The 20,797-nt window shown below is 45.7% G+C and overlaps 2 protein-coding genes across 2 annotated transcripts; both read right to left on the reverse strand.

The window, feature by feature from the left end:
- Positions 1 to 3,488: 3,488 nt before the first annotated feature.
- Positions 3,489 to 4,133, reverse strand: LOC147958637 (uncharacterized). Its single transcript, XM_087531825.1, has 2 exons — positions 3,879 to 4,133; positions 3,489 to 3,802 (listed from the first exon to the last, which is right to left on the reverse strand). Exons 1-2 carry the CDS (start codon positions 4,131 to 4,133, stop codon positions 3,497 to 3,499), a joined length of 561 nt encoding a protein of 186 aa, XP_087387951.1. The 3' UTR covers positions 3,489 to 3,496.
- Positions 4,134 to 9,924: 5,791 nt separating this feature from the next.
- Positions 9,925 to 14,364, reverse strand: LOC125523405 (homeobox-leucine zipper protein ROC8). The gene is made up of 9 exons (XM_048688438.2): positions 13,573 to 14,364; positions 13,330 to 13,447; positions 12,470 to 13,177; positions 12,277 to 12,375; positions 11,978 to 12,190; positions 11,688 to 11,871; positions 11,331 to 11,599; positions 11,120 to 11,209; positions 9,925 to 10,997 (listed from the first exon to the last, which is right to left on the reverse strand). Exons 1-9 carry the CDS (start codon positions 13,698 to 13,700, stop codon positions 10,614 to 10,616), a joined length of 2,193 nt encoding a protein of 730 aa, XP_048544395.1. The 5' UTR covers positions 13,701 to 14,364; the 3' UTR covers positions 9,925 to 10,613.
- Positions 14,365 to 20,797: the final 6,433 nt, after the last annotated feature.

Here is a 20,797-nt window from a genome sequence, read left to right on the forward strand (position 1 = left end):
TCCCCAACCTCTCCCTGCGGCGGCCGAAGGCAAGAAACAGAGGGGCTTCTCTCCTTTGCCCCTCTTCTCCCTCACACCAAATCCTCCCTTGATCTACTCCATCCTCCATCTAAATTTGTGGATCTGAGGCCCCCAAGCATCCTTGAGGTATTCTCCCCCATCCCCTCCAATTTATTTGGGTTGAGTCCTCTTCTTTATGATGCATTATTCAACACTAGGTGATGTTAGATGAGTAGATGGTTTCTTTGTTTTAGGAAATTGTTTGTAGTTGATAGATGATTTGGTAGGCAGTAGATGATGTGTAGTTGAACATGTAGGCAAAATCAATTCCGTTTTGTGCATATGTTGTCCAAGGAAAAAAATTTGAACTAAGAGGGGTGATGAATACATGATTTTTGTATGTAAAATAGACTTGTTTGATAATTTGGTTTGATAGATGATGTGTGTATGTGGTATGTTTAAGAAGAATTATGTGTGCTCCCTCCAAACTTGCACAACCGAAGGACATTTAAATAATACATGCAGAGTATCATTAGCCCCACGTCTAGATGCCGGGCATTGTGGTGAGGCTTTGACGTGCACCGGTTCAGGTTAATGCCGCAAGGTGGAGTTCCATGGAGTGTTTTACATAGAAAGATTTTAACCTTGGATGGGCATTCAAGGCTCCAAATCCTTTGCCAAACACTACCGAAATTAGCCACACCTTGTCCATTGGCGCATGTAAGATTGCCGCCAAATTTGTGTTCCCATTCAACATAATACGCCGACTTCAACGGGATGGTGTACTTTTTTGATAAGCCCCATGCAATAATATCGTCCATCTCAAATTTGGTAGCGGGATAGATAGAATACGCTGAACATTAATATGACAAAAAGTCTGCGTCACCAGATCCTCATCCCAAGTGTTGGTACTAGGGTCAATTAAGTTAGCCACTTCGGATATGATATGATTACCTTGTACTGTTATTACCATTCTATTCATAGATCCTGGGATCCAAGAACCTTCCCAGATATTTATTTTCTGTCCATTCCCAACTCTCCAAATGCATCCATATTTAAGTGTGTTCACACTTGCCATTATACTCTGCCATGTAAAAGAAGCACCTTTCTTTAATTTGGCATTAAGCAAGTCATCATGTGGGAAATATTTGGCCTTAAGAACTGGCACACACAACGAGTCTGGGTTCTCAATTAACCTCCAAGCTTGCTTAGCTAGTAATGCCAATTTAAAACAATGATCACTAAATCCCATACCTCCTTTGCTCTTGGGCACACACAATTTCCACCAAGCCATCCAATGCATTCTCTTTTGCTTCTCACTGCTTACCAAAAGAATTCGGTACTCTAGATGATATGTATTTGCATATGTGACACCATATTATTTGACAAATTTATTTGCTTGAGATGATGTTGGTATGTTTAAGAAGAATTATGTGTGCATATGAAGAAGAAAAAAATGATGTGGTTATGTTTGAGAAGAATGGTGTGTTCATATGGCATAACTTGGAGAAGAAAATTGTATTGTTTGATATTGTTCATGTATTCATAGATGTTTGTGATTTGTTTTGTAGGATGGCGGATGGTGATGGACCTTGGTATGACGGATTAATCGATGAGTGGGATAAGGAGCATCGTGCTCATGCCATTGAGAACGGACAAGTAAGAAGCAAGACTTATCAATTTTCGTTGTTTCTCATTTGTGTTCTTCTATTGATTAAAACATCACTTTATTTGCAGCTTGTAGTTGCTATGCGCATGAGGAGACATTCGGCTGATGACTTTACTTACGACCCGCGGTACGAGCCTTACATTCGGAGATTGGGTCTTCTCCCATTCGTGTTGCAGTTTAAGCGACGCGCTCCGCCGGTGAACCACGCGGCGCTGACCGCACTTGTGGATTGTTGGAGGCCGGAGACTCACTCGTTCCACCTTCCATTTGGGGAGATGACGATGACCCTTGAGGACATGGCTATGATAAGCGGCCTTCCTATCAACGGACAAGCTGTTACCGGTCGTGTCAGTGCCGTTAATTGGCGAGAACGGACTGGCATTTTAATTGGTGTTCAGCCCGACGCCCCTGAGGAAGGCAAGGCCGATACCGCGAGAGTGAGGCATTCTTGGCTAAAAGCGGATAGAGGAAACACCAATCCGTGTCCTCAGGGTGCTAATGACGTGGTTGTGCAGCAGTACGCGCGGGCCTATCTTTGGTATGTGCTAACCAAGCTAATCTTCTCAGATGCAACCGGGAACTCGGCCCTCTGGATGTTCCTGGAGCTACTCAATAACTGGGATACCCAGTATAGTTGGGGTTCGGCCGCGCTAGCATATTTGTATCGTCAGGTAAGAGATATTTGCAACCATTTAACTTGCATTTGTCATGCGCCTCCATATCTAACATGTTTGTTTGATTGCAGCTTGACTTGGTGTGTCGCAGGAAGGGAGATACATCCTCATTGGCTGGGTTTGTTTGGAGCCTATCCGTGTGGATGTGGGAGCGGATCCCGGTTGGACGGCCCGATATCAAGGACCCCAACATGGCAAACCCACGGGGTAATCCAGACGGGCTGCATGATGATGATCCATATCGGCGCCCTACGCTTGCTTACTATTGGGAACAAGTGACAGTGTACATAGGAAGCTCGCATGTGCGATACAAGTGCTATATGAACGAGCTGGACACCTTGACTGCTGAGCAGGTATAGAGAAGTTCGATGAGACCAAATTTAGTCAAGAATGAAACTTGTATCTAACAATGTATCTCTTTGTTTTGCAGGTACATTGGTTGCGTTATATGGAAGATCGTGACTATGATCTTAATGAGATGTGCACGCGTGATAGCCATCTTTGGCGGGCGTCTGGCTCTCTGGATCGGGCATCAGACAGATCAGACAAGTGTCTGGTCTCCTGCGCGAACAAAACGAGCCAGACGCTAGGGACCTTGGCGTCTGGTTTGGATATAGACCCAGACGCCAGGGTGCCTGGCGTCTGGCTCTCTGGATCGGGCATCACACAGATCAGACAAGTGTCTGGTCTCTTGCGCGATCAAAACGAGCCAGACGCCAGGGACCTTGGCTTCTGGTCTGGATATGGACCCAGATGCCAGGGTTCCTGGCGTCTGGCTCTCTGGATGATCAGACAGGTGTCTGGTCTCCTGCGCGACCAAAACGAGCCAGACGCCAGGCACCCTGGCGTCTGGTCTGGATATGGACCCAGACGCCAGGAACCTTGGCGTCTGGTCCTTGGCATCTGGCTTTCTGGATGATCAGACAGCTGTCTGGTCTCCTGCGTGACCAAAACAAGTTCACACATTGGAAATCAAACAAAAATATGAACAAAGCATTGCACATAATTTTAAATAGGTCTCGAATAACAAGTTCACACATGATGTCTCAAATGACATAAGTAGTTCATGACCACACACGGTATTGAATGACAAGTTCATACATTAAACAAAGTATCGATATTTCATCATCGACGCCGGTGCCTTTCCATTTGTCTACTGAGTAGTACGGGGCCACTTTCCCTTCTTGTCACGTGCCTCGTCCTCCTCTCGTGCATCGCGAGCCCTTGCAAGTTTTCTTGCCCTCTCTTCTTGACGAGCCTCCTTCTCTTTGCGTGCCCTCTCTTGATCACGCTTCTTGCGCTCGTTCTTCTCCTTCTCACGACGCTCATACTCCAATCCCCGTGCAAAGGACTCCTCGAACAGGCGCTGCCTCCGTAAGTAATCTCGATGTTGGTCCTCTTGGACATCTTTTGCCTCGTGATCTATCCAAGTGAAGTACTTGCAAAGTGGAGGAGGCGACTACATAAAAGTCATGTTTTTGTTAGTAATATGAGTTCAAACTTGATGAGGTTTTTTGTATGTACACCCAACATACCGGTGGTATGTCATATGCGTTAGTTGGCCTTCGACGATCATGTGCATAGTTGGGACACACGAAAAACCTTCTACCTTCTGTCCATGACTTCTTGCGGTCCGTGGACACCTTTAGCTTGCAAACATCACCACACCAACATGGTGGTGTGGGCACATCCTTCTCCTTCTCCTTGTCCAACGTGGCCTCCATCCACGTCTTCGGCATGTCCTCTTGGTCCGCGCACGCCGGCCTCGTCCTGGAACCGGATGAAGCCATGCCTACAAAAAGAACAATTGTTAGCACAAGACACAAAGAGATACATGTGTAAATACAGTAAATCAATAAATGCTAGGAATTTTAAGAACAAATAATATACCATTATTATTAGATCAACCATCTGGATTAAGCAAATAACCGAAGGCCGATCTATTATCAACCATTCCTCTCCGACCACCACCACCTCTAGCACTTGTGCTTCCTCTCCGACCACCACCACCTCTAGCATTTGTGCTTCCTCTCCGACCACCACCACCTCTATCACTTGTGCTTCCTCTTCGACCACCACCACCTCTAGCACTTGTGCTTGCTCGACCATCACCTCTAGCACTTGTGCTTGCTCGACCACCACCTCTAGCACTTGTGCCTGCTCAACCACCACCTCTAGCACTTGTGCTTCCTTGACCACCACCACCGTCACCTCTTCCACCTCGTTCACCATCGGTGCCACCTCCACGACTTGTTTTTCTTTTTTTGGTTTTCCTATTATTGCATGTCCGCTCATTGTGTCCCCCTTCACCGCACACCCCACAGTTGATAGTGTCAGGAGCCTCCATGAAATGACCGCTACCAAATTGTTTCATGCCAGTGTATCCGGCCAGGTCATCCATATCACCCCTGAACCTCTTAGTTCTCCTTCTACCCTTGGTCTCCACCTTCAGAAGAGGGTCTGGCCTAATATGAGGGCCATGGTACTCAGGCCACTGTGATTGGTCCAAGAAAGGGTGAAATCTTGGTGCCCATGTCAAGCTAGTAGCTTCCACATGGAACTCTTGCATCCGCACGGTTTTTCCATCACAAACATGTATGTTTCTCGCCTTCGCCGCCATTATCAAATGCGAGCATGGCCGATGATACTTACTAGGCCTCTCGCACTGGCACCATCGAGTCTTCAAACGCACCTCAAATGCAGCACCACCATATTGTCTACCGTCTCGTGTTGTGCCACCTGGCTCATCAATTTGATAGATCATTTCAGTTCTGTCGAATATTATAACTTGTTGCCGTGAAGACTTGCTTGCTTGTAACTGCAACCATTCATCAACCTTTTCCGGATAATCCTTTCTTTCACCTATCCATTTTGCAGTCTCTTCAGAATGCCTCTGAAAGTACTCATTAAGCTTGAAGAATGTGTACTCCACTATTGCAGTCACCGGCAATGCACGAGCACCCTTCAGCACATTGTTGAAACATTCTACCAGATTGCTCGTCATGTCGTCATATCGCCTACCACCATCATCATGAGCGCGTGCCCACTTGTGCTTCTCTCTTAAATTCCTAGTTAAGAACTCTTTTCCCCCTTCGTTCACCGCTGCAAAGAGTTTATTGTACCGAGCATCGAAACCTTGGGTGGTGAAGGCCACACATACATGGGTAAGGTCTTTGCTGAGCTCCTTGCTCTTACATGCCCGGTAAAAGTTGGCCACGAAATGCCTCATGCACCATCTGTGGTGAAGCTTTGGAAATCCTGGAATAACAATGTCCATTGCCTTGAGTATGCCATGATGCCTGTCCGATATGATGCATACCTCCCTAGCCCCAATCACGTTGTGCCTAACATGACCCATGAACCACTCCCAGTTGTCTTGGTGCTCGGAAGGCACCAAAGAAAATGCACACGGCAACACGTTGTCATTTGATGAGTGCGCCATTGCTACCATTAGTGTGCCCTTGTATCTACCGGTCAAGAACGTGCCATCTATAGACAAGACCGGACGACAATGCTGAAACGCCTCCATGCATTGTCCATAACTCCAGAAGGCACGGTGGAACACTCCCTCGTGATCCTCGACCACATGAAACATGCCCGGGTTCCTATGTGCAATCGCGGCCAACAACCTTGGGAGCTGGTTGTATGCTTCTTCATAACCACCATACAACATCCTAATAGCATTTGCCTTTGCCTTCCCATACTTGACTTCATAACCAAATTGTTTTTTCACCGTCCGCATGAGAAACCTCACTTTCACAGTGGGATCAAAGCCTATGTCTTTCATCCATTTGTATCCGAGATACTCAGATGTGAGTTGACGGTGTGTCTTTCTCAGCCGTTTCGATGGCGGTTTGCATCTATGAGTGGAAACACAACTTTTTAACACCCATTCTTCGGTTTCTTTAAGCTTTCTTGCACGAACCTTCCATGGGCATCCTTCTTGCTCACACACCACGGAGTAACGCAACTTCATGTCGGAGTGCTCAACATAAATTGGCCTATGGTTCCGAATGGCATAGTCAGTCAACCAAAACTTCAGCATAGGCAAGCTCAGAAACTTCACTCCTTTCTTCAAATAAGCATTCTCGTCCTCATTCTCCACCCTTGGTTCTCCTGGATCCGGGCATGGTGTTGGCTCAATCGCCGTCATTCTCATTCCACCGTCAACAATAGCTCTATGGGTAAGGCTGGGATCTTTAAACAAGTGAGTTCTTTTTTCTAAGCCCGTCAGCTCAAAGTGGATTTGGTTTTCCTCCTTTGTGAATCCATCCTCGTCCAACTGTTCAACTGGACGCTCGTCATCCGAGTCATACGCATATTGACGACTAAAAGGCAAGTCACGATCCATGTCCTTTTGCGCTATGTACGCATCCAAGTCACCAACATCATTACCATGAAACCCTTCCTCTTGCTCTTTGTCGTCATCATAAGCATCTTCATCCTCTTGAATTACTTCGTCACTAGCAATCACCTCAAATTCATTTGGTTGGCTAGTTGGTGGTTGGCAAGAAGCATTGGGGGCATACAACTCAACCTCATTTGCTTTAATAGATGGTACACGGGGACGTGGTTGGTGATAAGCATTGGGGGCATCAACCACAACCCTATGCTCAACAAGTGGCACCATTGTCCTCTCGCTCATGTCATCCATTGGGGAAGAGACATGCCGGTTCAAATCAAAGGTAAACCGAGGAGATTCAACCTTGGTGGCAAACAATTCAAGTGACTTGTCTTCCGATTGGGAAACTTTTTCCTTGTATACATCCCAATGCAAATCCGAGGTGATAGGCATACTTTTCAAGCGAGATTTGGCTCCAACTCCAACATCATACCTTCCTATTAACTTAACATCAACATTGGTGTCCATCCACTTTAAGACTTGTCTCACTTTTGCAACAACATCCTCATAGCTAGGGCTTGTACCAAAAACCAATGGTTCCTCACCCGTGTCGGCATTGTTACTCAAGAATGCCTCCTTGTCCATGTAATGAACATTAACAAGTCTCTCCATCTAAAAATAGCATGAATGCATTTAAGACTTCAATGAGAATTGGTGTTTATCCAAATACATCTCATTATATCCAAATCATATCAACACTAAATTATTGCCATGGTCAAAAAAGTATCACTAATTAACACACACTAAGCAAAGTTAACCCTAATCACTAACTAACCCTAACCCCCAATCTTTCTACTCAACAAGCATATATTCCTACTACACACCATGCATATCACTATATTATCAAAGTTAACCAAGCCATTCACACTAACATAAGGGAGAAAACAAAAACTAGTGTTCCACCAACATGTATAAAATGCAACCAAAATAACAAGATTTAACAAAAAATAATTGGATGATTTGGGGGAGATTACCAAGAGCAACAAAGTGATGGAAAGATCCACCTAAGGGATGCACCTTTTGGAGAGAATTTGAGGGGGAGCTTGAGGGGTGGGAGAGAGTGTGGGAGCTCCAAGTGTTCTTCAAGCTCGGGTTGTGGATTGGGAAAAGTGTGTGGGGTGGGTCCCACACACTTTCCCGTGGGTTATCCACTTACCAGGGCCAGACGCCAGGGTCCTTGGCGTCTGCCCCCTTTGCCACGTCAGCAGGTCAACGGGCGGGCGGGCAGTGCGGGCCAGGGGCCAGACGCCAGGGTTCCTAGCGTCTGGTTCGCAACCCAGACGCCAGGGATGTTAGCGTCACCTAAAGAGGTCAAAATCGAATTATTTTTTTTGAAACGAAGTCAAATAGGGATATTGTTAGCCTTTTAGGTCAGAACAGTAATTTTGTCCGCAGACGGCTGGCGATGGAGATGCACTGATTTCAGCGAGTCCAGCTTGTCCGCGCACGGCCACAGCACGCCTGCTGGAGCTGCCCGTGGTTCTCATCGATCAATCGACCGGGCCGGGGCATTTATGCAGAGTTTTTCTCGTGGACAATCCGTGTTGCCAAACAGTGTTCTAGTTGACGCCTTGCATGCGTCGCCATTAACTACCCCGTGTCTCCCGTCGAATCAACTTAATTTTCTCCTCTTTTACCACTATACTCCAGGGAGACAGGAGAGTGGTCAAGGGACGAGATAATTGCATGGGGCAAGAAAATGCTTTGACAACAGATCATAAAGCCATCAGCGGCGATTGCTTTTCATGCCATATGTATAGCGTGGCGCACAGTGCAAATACTTGTGTAAATCCCGGATCATTGGAGGAAAATTATACATGTAGAAAGAAAAGGAGAAGTTGGGCCAGATTGCTCTGCGAAGAGATGGGCAGGGACAATGACAAGTGACAACTACTCCGTAGGAGAGCTCTGCGAAGAGATGGGCAGGGACAATGGCCATATTTAAGGCCCCCTCATTCAATACCGTCGTACGCATATTCTCCAGCGCAACAAGAAGCCCAAAATGACCAAGAGCCCCCAGAACGAAGCCATCCCCCAAATCGACCAAGCCCGCCAAAACCAAAAGCCAAATGCAGAGCTCCTTCCATATTACTTCCTCCGTTCATAAATTTGTGTAGAGATTTCACTAAGGGTTATATACGAAATAAATTAAGTAAATCTATATTTTAAAATATGTTCATATATTTATATGTAGTTTATATTAAAATCCTAGAAAGACTTATCATGAACGGAAAGAGTAGCATGCACTTGGCCACCATGGCATGCATGTTTTTTCTAGAGTGATCGATGCATGCATATCGATCTGCATAGTGCATGCATGTGTTCTTTTCCTTTTGTCCATGCGTGTGAGTGAGTATGTGCAAGCCATCTGCAGTGCAGTGATGGCGCTTACTAGTTAAGCCGCGATGCAGAGTAGGTCAGGACTTATTTGGTCCCGGCGGCGACGGGAGCGAGCGAGCCGGAGGCGCGCCATCAAGCCATGGAATGCATATAGCGGGCGTCGATCAAGCAGCTGGCTGGCTGGCGCGGGAAGGGAAGGGAACAGCTCCTCCTCCTCAGCGGACGGCGGGCAGGGGCGGGCGGGCGTGCATCAATGGCGCAGTTAAGTGAGGTGGGGATGGCGACCAGGCTGCTCGCGCGTACCTACGTACGGCCGCCAGATAGGGAGCGGGCGCCCTCCCTCCCTGGATCAGAGCTCACTCACACACGCGCGCCCTTGGATGGATGGATGGATGGATCATGGATGAGACAGACGGCGGCCCCAACCGCCGTACTTAAAGCGCGTGGCCGTCCGGCGATCATCAGCACAGCACGGCGGCGCGCGCATGCATGCATGGCCGGTCGACGCATGGCGTACGTCCGAGTCGGTTGTTGGGCGTGTCGCATGTGCTCGCCCCGTGACGCAGACACGTCTACATACATGAAATAAGCTGCTGCTTCGTTCGTTGGTTGGTCTCTTCGACACGACGATCGATCGACCAACGACAACAAAGCTGGGGCCGTTGCTGCACACATACTTGTATAATAACAGGAGTAAGCCAGCAAGCGATGAGAGCAGTAGACTTGTGGCAGTACAGGAGTACGAATACAGGCAGCAATAGTAAGAGGCCGGGCCCCGGAGAGCAAGCGGGGGGAGGCTGGCAAGAGCAAGAGCAAGATCGAGCGCATCATCTCATCCATAAAACTTTAACCAGATCTCTTTCTTTTCCATTTATAACCGAAATGAATGTTCATTCAAGGCTGTACATTGATGGAGCCAAGTCAATACCCGAACCATGCATTTCACCCCCTACCCCCTCCCCTATTCTCTGCCACACACACACACGCAGCACCAACACATAGGAGGAAAACTGGAACAATGGTGGTGGCGGTGCTGCGGCGGCACGAGGAGGAAGAAGGGGACAAGCAGCAATGGTTCGTTCTTGACTCTCTCGCTGTCAAAGGGCGCCTATCATATCTCTCTTTCTGATTCCTGATCTCTCTGACTCTGACTGACTCACTGACTGACCTGACCGATGCATATGCATGCATGAACTAGTTTAAGGTGGACAAAATCCTGTAAAATTACGCTAAAGATAAATCCAAAACGAAGACTGACGAACGAGCGAAGCCTAGACATGGAATGAGATGGTGTGACGGTGGATGCATGGATGGATGGATGGACGGACGGAAGGAGAAAGAGAGAGAGAGAGAGAGAGAGAGAGAGTTGCGTCGGCTTGAGATGCCGCAGCAACAGCAGGTGGAGCGCATGAATGCGAGCATTCAACGCACCAACCAACTGTTCTCTCTCTCCCTCCTCTCTCGTCAGAAACACTAGACAAACACTCTAGCTTAGCTCGGATGGATGGTGGATGCACGCCCATGGCGGCTAGACGCAGTTGAGGGCGGCCTTGATGTTCTGGACGGTGGTGCTGACGAGGTTGTTGACGGTGGCGATGGACTCGGCGTTGAGCTTGGACGACGGCAGGCTGCTGATGAGGATCTGGAAGGCGACGCTGACGATGCACCCCGCCGCCATCGGGGTGGCGGCGCTGGTGGACGCGCCGCCGCCCACGCCCGCGGGCCAGATGGCGAACCCCGAGGGCAGCAGCGGGATGCCCGACGGGTCGGCGCCGCTCATCATCATGTTGGCCGCCGGGATGTCGATGGGCGAGTACACCACCATGGAGCACCCCGACGCGTCCGTGCAGCTCTCCTGCAGCACCAGGATGGTGGCCTGGCCACCTTGGGGCGTCTGGCTCGAGCTCACGGCCTGCGATTCAAAAGTTGCCAGGATCAGATCAGACGCCATTAACGCAAATACTATCCGCAGTGTTAATGCAGCAATTCAATGGAGACGGAGCATTATCGCCTCGTCAAGTCGTTAGTCATTACCCGCAGCAGGGTGATGCAGTTGCCGGGATTGGGGCCGTTGGGGATGCGCGACACCGGCTGCACCGAATTCTCCTTGCACAGGACGTCCCACTGCGTGCGGCAACAATGGCGAGATACTTGGCGTCAATGGCGTGTGTCACCCGTACGTACGTGACAAGAACCGTGACAGTGCACTGTGGTGCGTGAACGTAGGGAGTTAAGCAGAACGAACCTGGGTGCGCGTGTTCTCGTCGCGGAGGAAGCCGAAGACGTGGTCGGCGGGGACGGGGAGCCAGACGGAGGTGGCGGCGCCGAGCACCACGCCGTTGGGATGCCCGGGCTGGGAGCCCTGGTTCATGGACACGCGCACGCACACCTCGTTGCCGGCGGCGCCGGGCATGGTCGTCCACTGGTGCTGCGGCGACGCCGTCATGCCCCCGCAGAAGCTGCTCACCATGCGCTGCGACAGCGCCATCATGCTGCGTCTCCCTTCGGCCGTCACTGTCAACAAAATCCATCATCGTAGTTAGTAAAACAAAACAAAACAAAAAACCGATCTTGCTTGGGGTTTAAGGGCCCATCGGGGTACCTCCGGTGGTCTCGCCGTGCATCACGCCGGGCACCTCGAGCGAGGAAGCGTAGCGCTCGCAGGCGCGGTGCAGCGCGGCGACCCAGCGGTGCGCCCCGAAGGCGGCGCCGCTCTGCACGATGTCGCGGTACAGGGGGCCGATCGGGCTCTTGTCCTCGATCTCCATGTGTTCGACCCAGGTCACCTGCCAACAAAACAATGTCCATGTCAGAACAACTCTCAGAAGCACAGCATGCTACACAGGAGAGAGGCCGATGGACTGATCGGTCGTTGGCTCGTTGCTGACTGACCTTGGAGTAGCCATTGGTCATGTCGGCGATGAGGCAGCCGGACGGGAGGCGGCGGGAGCGCGGCGGCGGCGCGCCGTAGTGGGCCTCGCGCTGCATGTCCGCGGAGACGTCGGCGATGGCCCACATGCCCTGGTCGATCTGCCGGCAGTAGCGGAGGAAGCTGAACTCGCGGGTCGGGACGGCCGGCGTCATGAACTGGAGCTGCTCGTACATCTGCACACCCAACACCGTTATGTCAGACTCAGATCGCGACTGATTAAGATTCTATGAAGAGAAAGGAACGGATTCGACGGCGTTACCATGACGAGGGACTCGTTCCTCCCGTTCAGGCCATTGACGAGGGGGTCAGTGATCCGCGCGTGGGACACGATGCTTGGGAAGAACTCCATGAACTTGCTCTGCAGCAGCCAGCAGCAAACGGTCAGTTCAGAACTACTCGATCAAGAATTGGGCAATCGGTCGAACGGTTGGAGGGGATGGATGGGGACTCACCGGGTCCATGAACACTTCGACGAGGTTGACGGGGCTCATGCACACGATCGCCGAGTCCCGGGAGCCCTCGACGCGGATGTCTCCGGCGCGGAAGTTGCTGCTGCCGGGCTTGGAGTAGATGGAGTCGTACTCCTGGACGTCGATGGTCTCCCGGCCGTCGCCGCCGGGGATCTTGACCCAGACGTTGCCGCCCTGCTGGGTGAGCCGGATCAACTCGTCCATGGCCCGCGTGGCCATCTTGGCCATGTCGGGGCGCTCCTTTTCAGTCACGGGCGCCGGCAGATGCATGGTCGGCATGTCCGACAACGGCATGCCCAGGCCAGCCCCGCTGAGGAGGTCGAGGTCCAGCGACAGGCCGCCGCCGAACGGCTGGTGGTGCCCGCCGCCCATCGGCACGCCGCCCATTGGCACCCCGCCCATGGAGAGGTCAAGCGAGGAGACGTTCATCTGCGGCGTCCCCTGCGGCAGCTGCGTGAAGGGGCGGCCGAGGTACTTGGCGGTGAGGCCGGCGACGCTGTCGAGCTCCTGCTTGAGGCGCGCGTTCTCCATCCGGAGCTTCTGCTCGTCGAAGTAGTCTTCCGCGATGGGCGGGCCGCCGCAGGTGGGGCAGATCACATTCTTCAGCGCCTCCCGCATGGCGATGTTCTCGCACCGGATCTTGTCATTCTCCTGCCGCAGGAAGCAATTGTCCTGCCGTTCGTGCTGCGCCTGCCATATCCATGCCATCCACAACAAACAGATTCCGCCCAGTTCAGGAAACAATTCAAGACCAGATCATGGAGAAGAAGAAGGAAAATAAAAGAAAAAACAGAAACCTCGAGCAATCAAAGACTCGAGAGTCCATGGATGGCAGCACTCACCTTCATCTGCGTGCGGCGGTTCTGGAACCAGAACTTAATCTGGCGGGCCTCGAGGCCGAGCTCGCGGCTGAGATTGGCGCGCTGCGCCTCGTCGGGGTGGGGGCACTCCTTGAACATCCTGCCAACACACACACGGACGACAGACGCCATTACTCCTCTCCACCGATCACCGGCGGCAAGAATTAAGATCACAAACAAGGCGAGAATTAAGGCAGGGGGCGCATGATTAAGAGGATTACGTACGCCTCGAGCGTCTGAATCTGGCGCGGCGTGTGGCGGTGGTAGCGCTTGCGGCGCTGGTTCTGGTTCTGCTGCTGCTGCTGGTGCTGGTTGCTCTCGGATCCCCCTTCCTGGTCATCCCCGAAGTCCATGGTTCTCGCTCGCTCGCCGGGCAGGAGGAGAGGACTGGAGGATGAGCAGGGGGAGGAAGAACGAGAGAACTTGGCACTCTGCGCTGCGTGGCCTCTCCGGGCTCGCCCCGGGGCCTATTTATACGCGCCGGAGAGGTAACGGCAGCAGCGCCGGGCCTCGAGGATGAGCACGCGAGAGGGCGAGCCGCGAGCGATATCCGCTGGCGTTGCTTCGCCACCCGGACGCCACCCCCGCGATCTTTGTTCCCGTATGCCGATTTTTGCACCGAGCTGAAACGCCCGATTTGACCAGCTAGCCAGCAGCCCCGCTCCTCCGCCGCTGGCTGGCTGGACCTCCCTCTCCCCGCCCGCTCCCGGCTATATTTCTATCTTCCCTCCTCACCCCCTTCGTCCCTATCCTCCTCGCTCTCTCCACTCCACGGCGCCAGCAGCGGGCGGGGGGTGGTGGTACTAGTAGAGTAGTAGTAACCGGTGCGGGCGGAATTAAGGGCCGGCGATTTTAAACACGGCGCTCGATCGTCGGGGCCATGACCACTCCCCCTCCCCCTCGCTTTCTCTCTCCGCGCTCTAGATAGACTGGCGCTCTGTTGGGCTCCGATGGGCACAGCTGGAGCCATTTAAGGCCAAGCGGGTCGGGTCCGCGAACACTCACCCTTTGCTGTCAGCCCTTCCCCCGTAGTAGCGCAAACCACTCCCTCCAACAAAGCCTGGATGATACATGGCACTTGTGGCATTTCTTTTGGTTCGGAACCACCAGCACACGAGTCTCCTCGTGCTCGGGGTGTGCCTCCATCCTGATGATGGTGTATTTTTATGGTATAATGTAAATTGGGAAACAATCATGCATGATAATGCTCATAGCCTGGTAGTGTATAAAACGTGTTGATCTAATGACCATGCCTGTTGGTATGGCTAGTATTAACTTTGGACACTTGGCCACAATTGGCAATATCTCGCGGGTTAATACTTGCTATAAACCATGTTTCCTACTACGTATTATTGTTGGAACCAGGTTTCAGAAATTACAATCCTTTTAAATTGGTTTATAGAAGATTATTAAAAGACCATGTTGGTCTTTTTTCTTTCTTTTATTTGAACACAGTACAGACGCAAGCGTTTATACCTATGTTGGTCTTTTAAAAAATAGACTATGTTGGTCTTTTTTCTTTCTTTTATTTAAACATAGTACATACGCAAGCGCTTATACCTATGTTGGTCTTTTAAGAAATGGACTATGTTGGTATCTTTATTTTTCCTTTGCCTACCTATGAACTTTCATGCCTTTGGTCAGCCGCGAAACAATCATGACACGCTATGGTTAGAAAGCTTAATACATATCGGTTTACACTCATCGCTAGCTAGAGCAAACAAATTTTCATTATGCCGTGACTCATGTTTTGTATAGCCAAATTGGCATGATTGATTCCCTACGTGTTCATAGACCCATGCTAAGATATTATAGCGCGTAAATATTTGCATGGGTCATTAAGACTTTTATGCTCTCTTTGTGTCGCCGTACGTACTTTCTTTCATGTAGGATGGTCGTTTCTTGTAACGTAATGCAAGGTTTTACGTCTCTGTACATACTTTCTTTTCCTCAGGATGACCGTTGCTTTTAACGTAATGCAAGGTTTTACGTCTTTGTACATACTTCCTTTCATGTAGAATGACCGTTTCTTGTGATGTAATGGAGGGCTTTACGTATTTTCTGTCATGCGGGGTGGTTGTTTCTTTCTTGTAACATAATGCAAGGTTTTACATCTCTCTACGTACTTTTTGTCATGCGGGGTGGTCGTTTCTTTCTTGTAACGTAATTCAAGGTTTTATGTCTCTCTACGTACTTTCTGTCATGCAGGATGGTCGTTTCTTTCTTGTAACGTAATGCAAGGTTGTACGCCCCTGTACATACTTTCTTTCATGTAGGATGATCCTTTCGTGTAATGTGTTTTACATACCATGCTTAGTTTATATTCATACCTGATATATGAGAATAAATTTTTGTGCCTTCCATTATTGCGGTGACAGGAATAGTTATTTGGTTTATTCTATGTGAACAATAATTTTTCACAAGCTATGTATCATGTCAATTTGTTGTTCAAGCAAGTAAATTTAGAATTAAAACTTTGCACAAATTGTCGTTAAATAGTGGTAGTTGTGGATTAGTAATTATGGAAAGCATATATGCATTTTGTCAATAAGATAATCCTGGCATTGCAATAGATCTTTCTTGTCTGTTCTATAATATTAAACATTGAATCTACACTAACAATAATATATCGGTTACATCACTTATAATTCTAGTTGGCATTGCTACCAACCATGAACCTGACAACATTCTTCGTGTAAACAACAGTACTATGCATTATGTTTATAAGTTGCTTCCACATTACATGCAAGAAATATAACATAGATCTCACATGTACACTGTCGTATGAGGCATCATGTAAAAAAAATCAAATTCCCCATGTATGCTTACTAGTAAGTATTGCATCCATAACTTGATTTTTTTTTCTACATCTCCATACTTGTTTTTTACATATCCATAACTTGTTTTTGTGTTACGCCATTGTTACAATAAGAGTTTATTTAGAAGCATTATTATATTACCTCGTGTGTTTGAAGTTTCTAAGAAGCTTATTAGTTTTCATTCAAATTTGAATCATATAACATATAATGTTATTTAGCATAATATAAGAAGCACTTCATATCAACTATGTTCGAGTTTATTGGCATGCTTTTCTACCTGCCCTATTGGGTTTGGATGCAAACAAATGAAAGCACTTAGAGTTAGACTCGAACATCGTGACCTGCCTTGAAATATATTTTTCTCCCCGTCCATAAATGACTCTAGATGTATTCTTAAGAATGTTCACTCTAATAAGGGAGGTAATCCTAAAGCTGTTTTTGAAGCTAGATAATCCTAAATATATGTCCATGTATGGCTTGTTAACCATTCCATTCAATTATGCAATACTTCAAAATGCAATTAACATATGCATTTGAAATCAAATCATTGTACCGGTGGATTGTTATCCAGTAAATCATAATATTCATGTCCTAAAGTAAGATAGTAGAACAATGACCCACCTATTATTGTGGGCACTACCATGATGAGGCTAGATATGGTAATTTATTAGTTTGAGTTCATCATTTATTCCTTTTACAATGGCAGTTTGGTTATAAAATGTGTTCATCCATATGGGAGATTTGATTTAGTCGTCGATTTTATTTATCTTGCCACTTACATGAAGCAACACGGAATCAAGTCATTGATCCTTCATTTATGTTGCATATACTTCAATTTAAGTGGAACTCCTTAAGTAACATGTGTTGTTTCATTAGATTCATGGCCAATCACATGTTAGGCCGAGAATAAACTTTTTATGCTTAAACAATATGATACGTCCTTTGCCCATGAAACTAAAACAACCATCAAAACTACAATCATCTTCTTATTGTAAAACCTTTTTCTGCCATTGTCCTTCACAACCATTATACCTACTGTATGCATGTAAAGTTTGATCTAGATGCTTGTGCTAAATGGGAAGCTGTGATTGGAAAAGATATATTGCAAGATATTTATGTATATTACTTGTATGCTTTTTATTACCTTAGTCAATTATAATACTTCAATTCACTTGATGGTATAATTTTTCATGTAGCTGTAGTGTTGTCATGATTAATAAATACAATGACATAATAATCTAATCCCTTATAATTGTAGGTTTATGAAATTAACATATGACTAAATACTAAACTTATATTTAATATCCATATTTAAGTGGGGATGTTGATACGCAGAAACAAATTACTTCCAACTATGTTTCCCATGTGAAGTGTGTTCAAATCAATACATATTACACAAATATATCTAGTTTATCAATTATGTAAGCAATATAACTTTATGAGATGCGCCTTTTACTAAGGAAAATATGGGTTCCCAATATAGCTTACAAAAACATAACTTTGTATGGCATGCTTTGTACAATAATATGAATGTTATATAAAAATACGCGTATACAGATTAGTTTAAATAAATACAAATGTGGTATTGGCTATAAGTATATGCTAAAACAGTGCACAATGAGACTACGTGTCATGGGTTTCTTTTGTAAGAACAAACATGATTTGCAATGATCATATTAACTCATCGAACACAAATATTTTTGTGATCAAGTAGAGTAACACTACTCATTGTGAAAAATGAAGTAGACCAAAAAGATAAGAAAACAACTTTTAATAATGTACTAAACCGAAGGCTTGAGTAACAACTCGCTCTTATGAGAAATTGGGCTTGCAGAACGGTATACATTTTACCAACGCAAATGCATGTATAATTTTGATTGTTTAATGCGCAGAAAAGGTACAAAGCTTGTGAAAAATACATGGAAGCTACGCATCTATGTATACTACCAGCTCGACAAAAAAGGGTTATGTACTTATGTTTGTACTTTTAGTGACAACCACACGTCAGTTTTTTTGCATGTGAATACCATAAGGGCATGCATCGAATCCTTGGGGAATGCGATTATATTGGACAAGTAAACCCATATTTACCATGATTGTTTATTTATGTTCCCTAACCAAAGATCCATTTTGGGATAAATTCTTGACTTGACTATATGTATCAAGCAACATGATCATAGGCCCACCAGCACACAGACATATATCTATATGATGCATGAAACACGTGTTATTTTTAGTTGTTGTTAAAATGATCTTATAGTACACAAGAAAAGCCATTCTTTAGTTAATGCAATCTCCCCCCCCCCCCATGTTTTTGTTAACTCTCTAGGGGTCAAGTTATATTACTTCTCTTGTAGATGCATATGCAAATAAAATAACATGTATGAACATGTACTTCGGTTTTGAAAAGGCCATATTTCACCATGGGATAGATGCTATCTTGGGAAAAGAATGCAAGATATTAGCTTTGATACTCACCATTGTTGGCAATGTTGCGCAAGTTATTATAGATACATTTTTGTATGTTTTAATGGAACCATGTTTGAGTAATAACAATATATGAATTGTAAGTTGCTACATTATTATCTTGATCCCTTGAGCCTCTATGGGATTTGATGCATCCAGTATAGTTGATTCGTCACACTTAAACATATAGTTTTATAACTACCATATTTCATACTCTATATTGATCTATAATTATTGGTTGCTAGAACAAATGAGTTTGAACTGTGCCATGTTTGAAAATTTTATGTAGATTAATTGACGTGTTGATTATTACAATCCTAATGAAATTATAGTGTGTAAACATTGTATGGACCACTAATTGTTGTGTTAATTTTGCATCTTTCTATATGTTCGTTTACTAAAGAATGCTTGTTTCTATATCATAAGTGTTAACTTGATGGTAGCATGAAGATGTAATTAGTTGATAGCATGACTAAAATATGTTCTGTTGTAGCACCAAATAATTATTTAGTTTCCCACAAAGTAATTGTAGTTGCAATATGTAAACATACAGAACAAATATGAGTTATATTGATGTGATACTAATGATTTATGGTAGAATTGAATAAGAAAATCACATGTATACCATACCATCAAACTTCTAAACTATACTAACTACAATATATGATTACATTACTTATAAGAACGATGACATTGCTGCCAGTGCATCAAATTTATTTTGTGTCAGTAATATAATGTACTGTATCTAATGTTGTTATTGGAGTCATGTGGTTGAAATGGAGATCATACTTGTACACCACATTATAAGGCATTGCTTCAAGAAGTTAAAATTGTGTGCATTTCGCATGTATTCTTAATGCAGGGCACTGTATTCGTAAAATATTTATGTATTATGAAAATTTACAATAAAATCTAATCCATCTATATATCTTGTAATAGTAGGCCATGAAATATGTCCAAAATATAATGTAATGAGTATAACTCATGGATATTTGAAGTTATTATAAACCTTGCCATTGCACATGGGAGATATTGAACCATATAACTGCATATTTTTAGTAGAATTTGGTGATACATTCGACGTTATTGACCTCTCTCTCTCTCTCTCTACCTCTTCTATCGGGTTTGGATGTAAACACATGAGCCCACAGAGAATTCGACCCGAAAAGGGTAATATGTCTTCAAATCTATATTTGTCCCATCATTAAACTTCTCCAAAGATATGGACGGTGTGCTGGCTATGCTACTTAATTCCCTATTCTTTAGAATGTAATTAATACACATTAATTTACTGCCTATAATGCATGCATTGGAAAAGCAAATAAATATTGTGATAAGGATGCACAATATTCCAAATCTTGTGATATTAATATTGGACATTTAGTACTGCCTCATAATACACATGTTCTAAATTAAGAAAAGTAGCACGATAATGGAGTACCTGATATTATAAGGTGTTACTACAGAATACAACCTCTGTCCCAAAATTCTTGTCTTGGATTTTTGTCTAAATACGAATGTATCAAGTCACGTTTTAGTATTAGATACATCCGTATCTAGAGAAATCTAAGACAAGAATTTTGGGACGGAGGGAGTATTAAGCAAGATATTGCAATATTACTGCTTGATTTTTATTATTTTACCGATTTTACAAGAGGCATCTAGATATTTATTTTGTTCATCTTAATCTACATCAAAGATTTGATTTGATATCAACTAACGTTGGAAAGCTAGGTTTTAGGTTCACTTGGGATAATTTTATTTTTTTCCTGCTACATACAAGGAAGAATGTGACATCAAGATTTGGACCCGGAATTTGTGTTGAGTATTGTTTTATGTGAGTGCAACTCCTAGAGTAATATGAAGTATTCTTTTTCATATGGATAAGTGATAATCACATATTTGGCTACGATACAACTTTCGTTGTTCATCTTATAAATTATATTCTGCGGAAATAAAAGTACAACAATCATACATCCTACAACCATTTTTCCTCATGTAAACATTTTTCATACCCACTCTCCTTCACAAAGTACATACTTGCAACCATTATACATATTTTATTTTGAATATAGGCTTATGATACTAAATGATGAATTTTAATCATCCCTAAGCATATGGAAGTGAAGAACACATAATGAATACATATTTAATTTTCACTTTTT

Source organism: Triticum urartu, chromosome 7A (assembly GCF_056163025.1).
Source record: "Triticum urartu cultivar PI428250 chromosome 7A, HENAU_Tu73, whole genome shotgun sequence".
NCBI classification, from domain to species: Eukaryota; Viridiplantae; Streptophyta; class Magnoliopsida; order Poales; family Poaceae; genus Triticum; species Triticum urartu.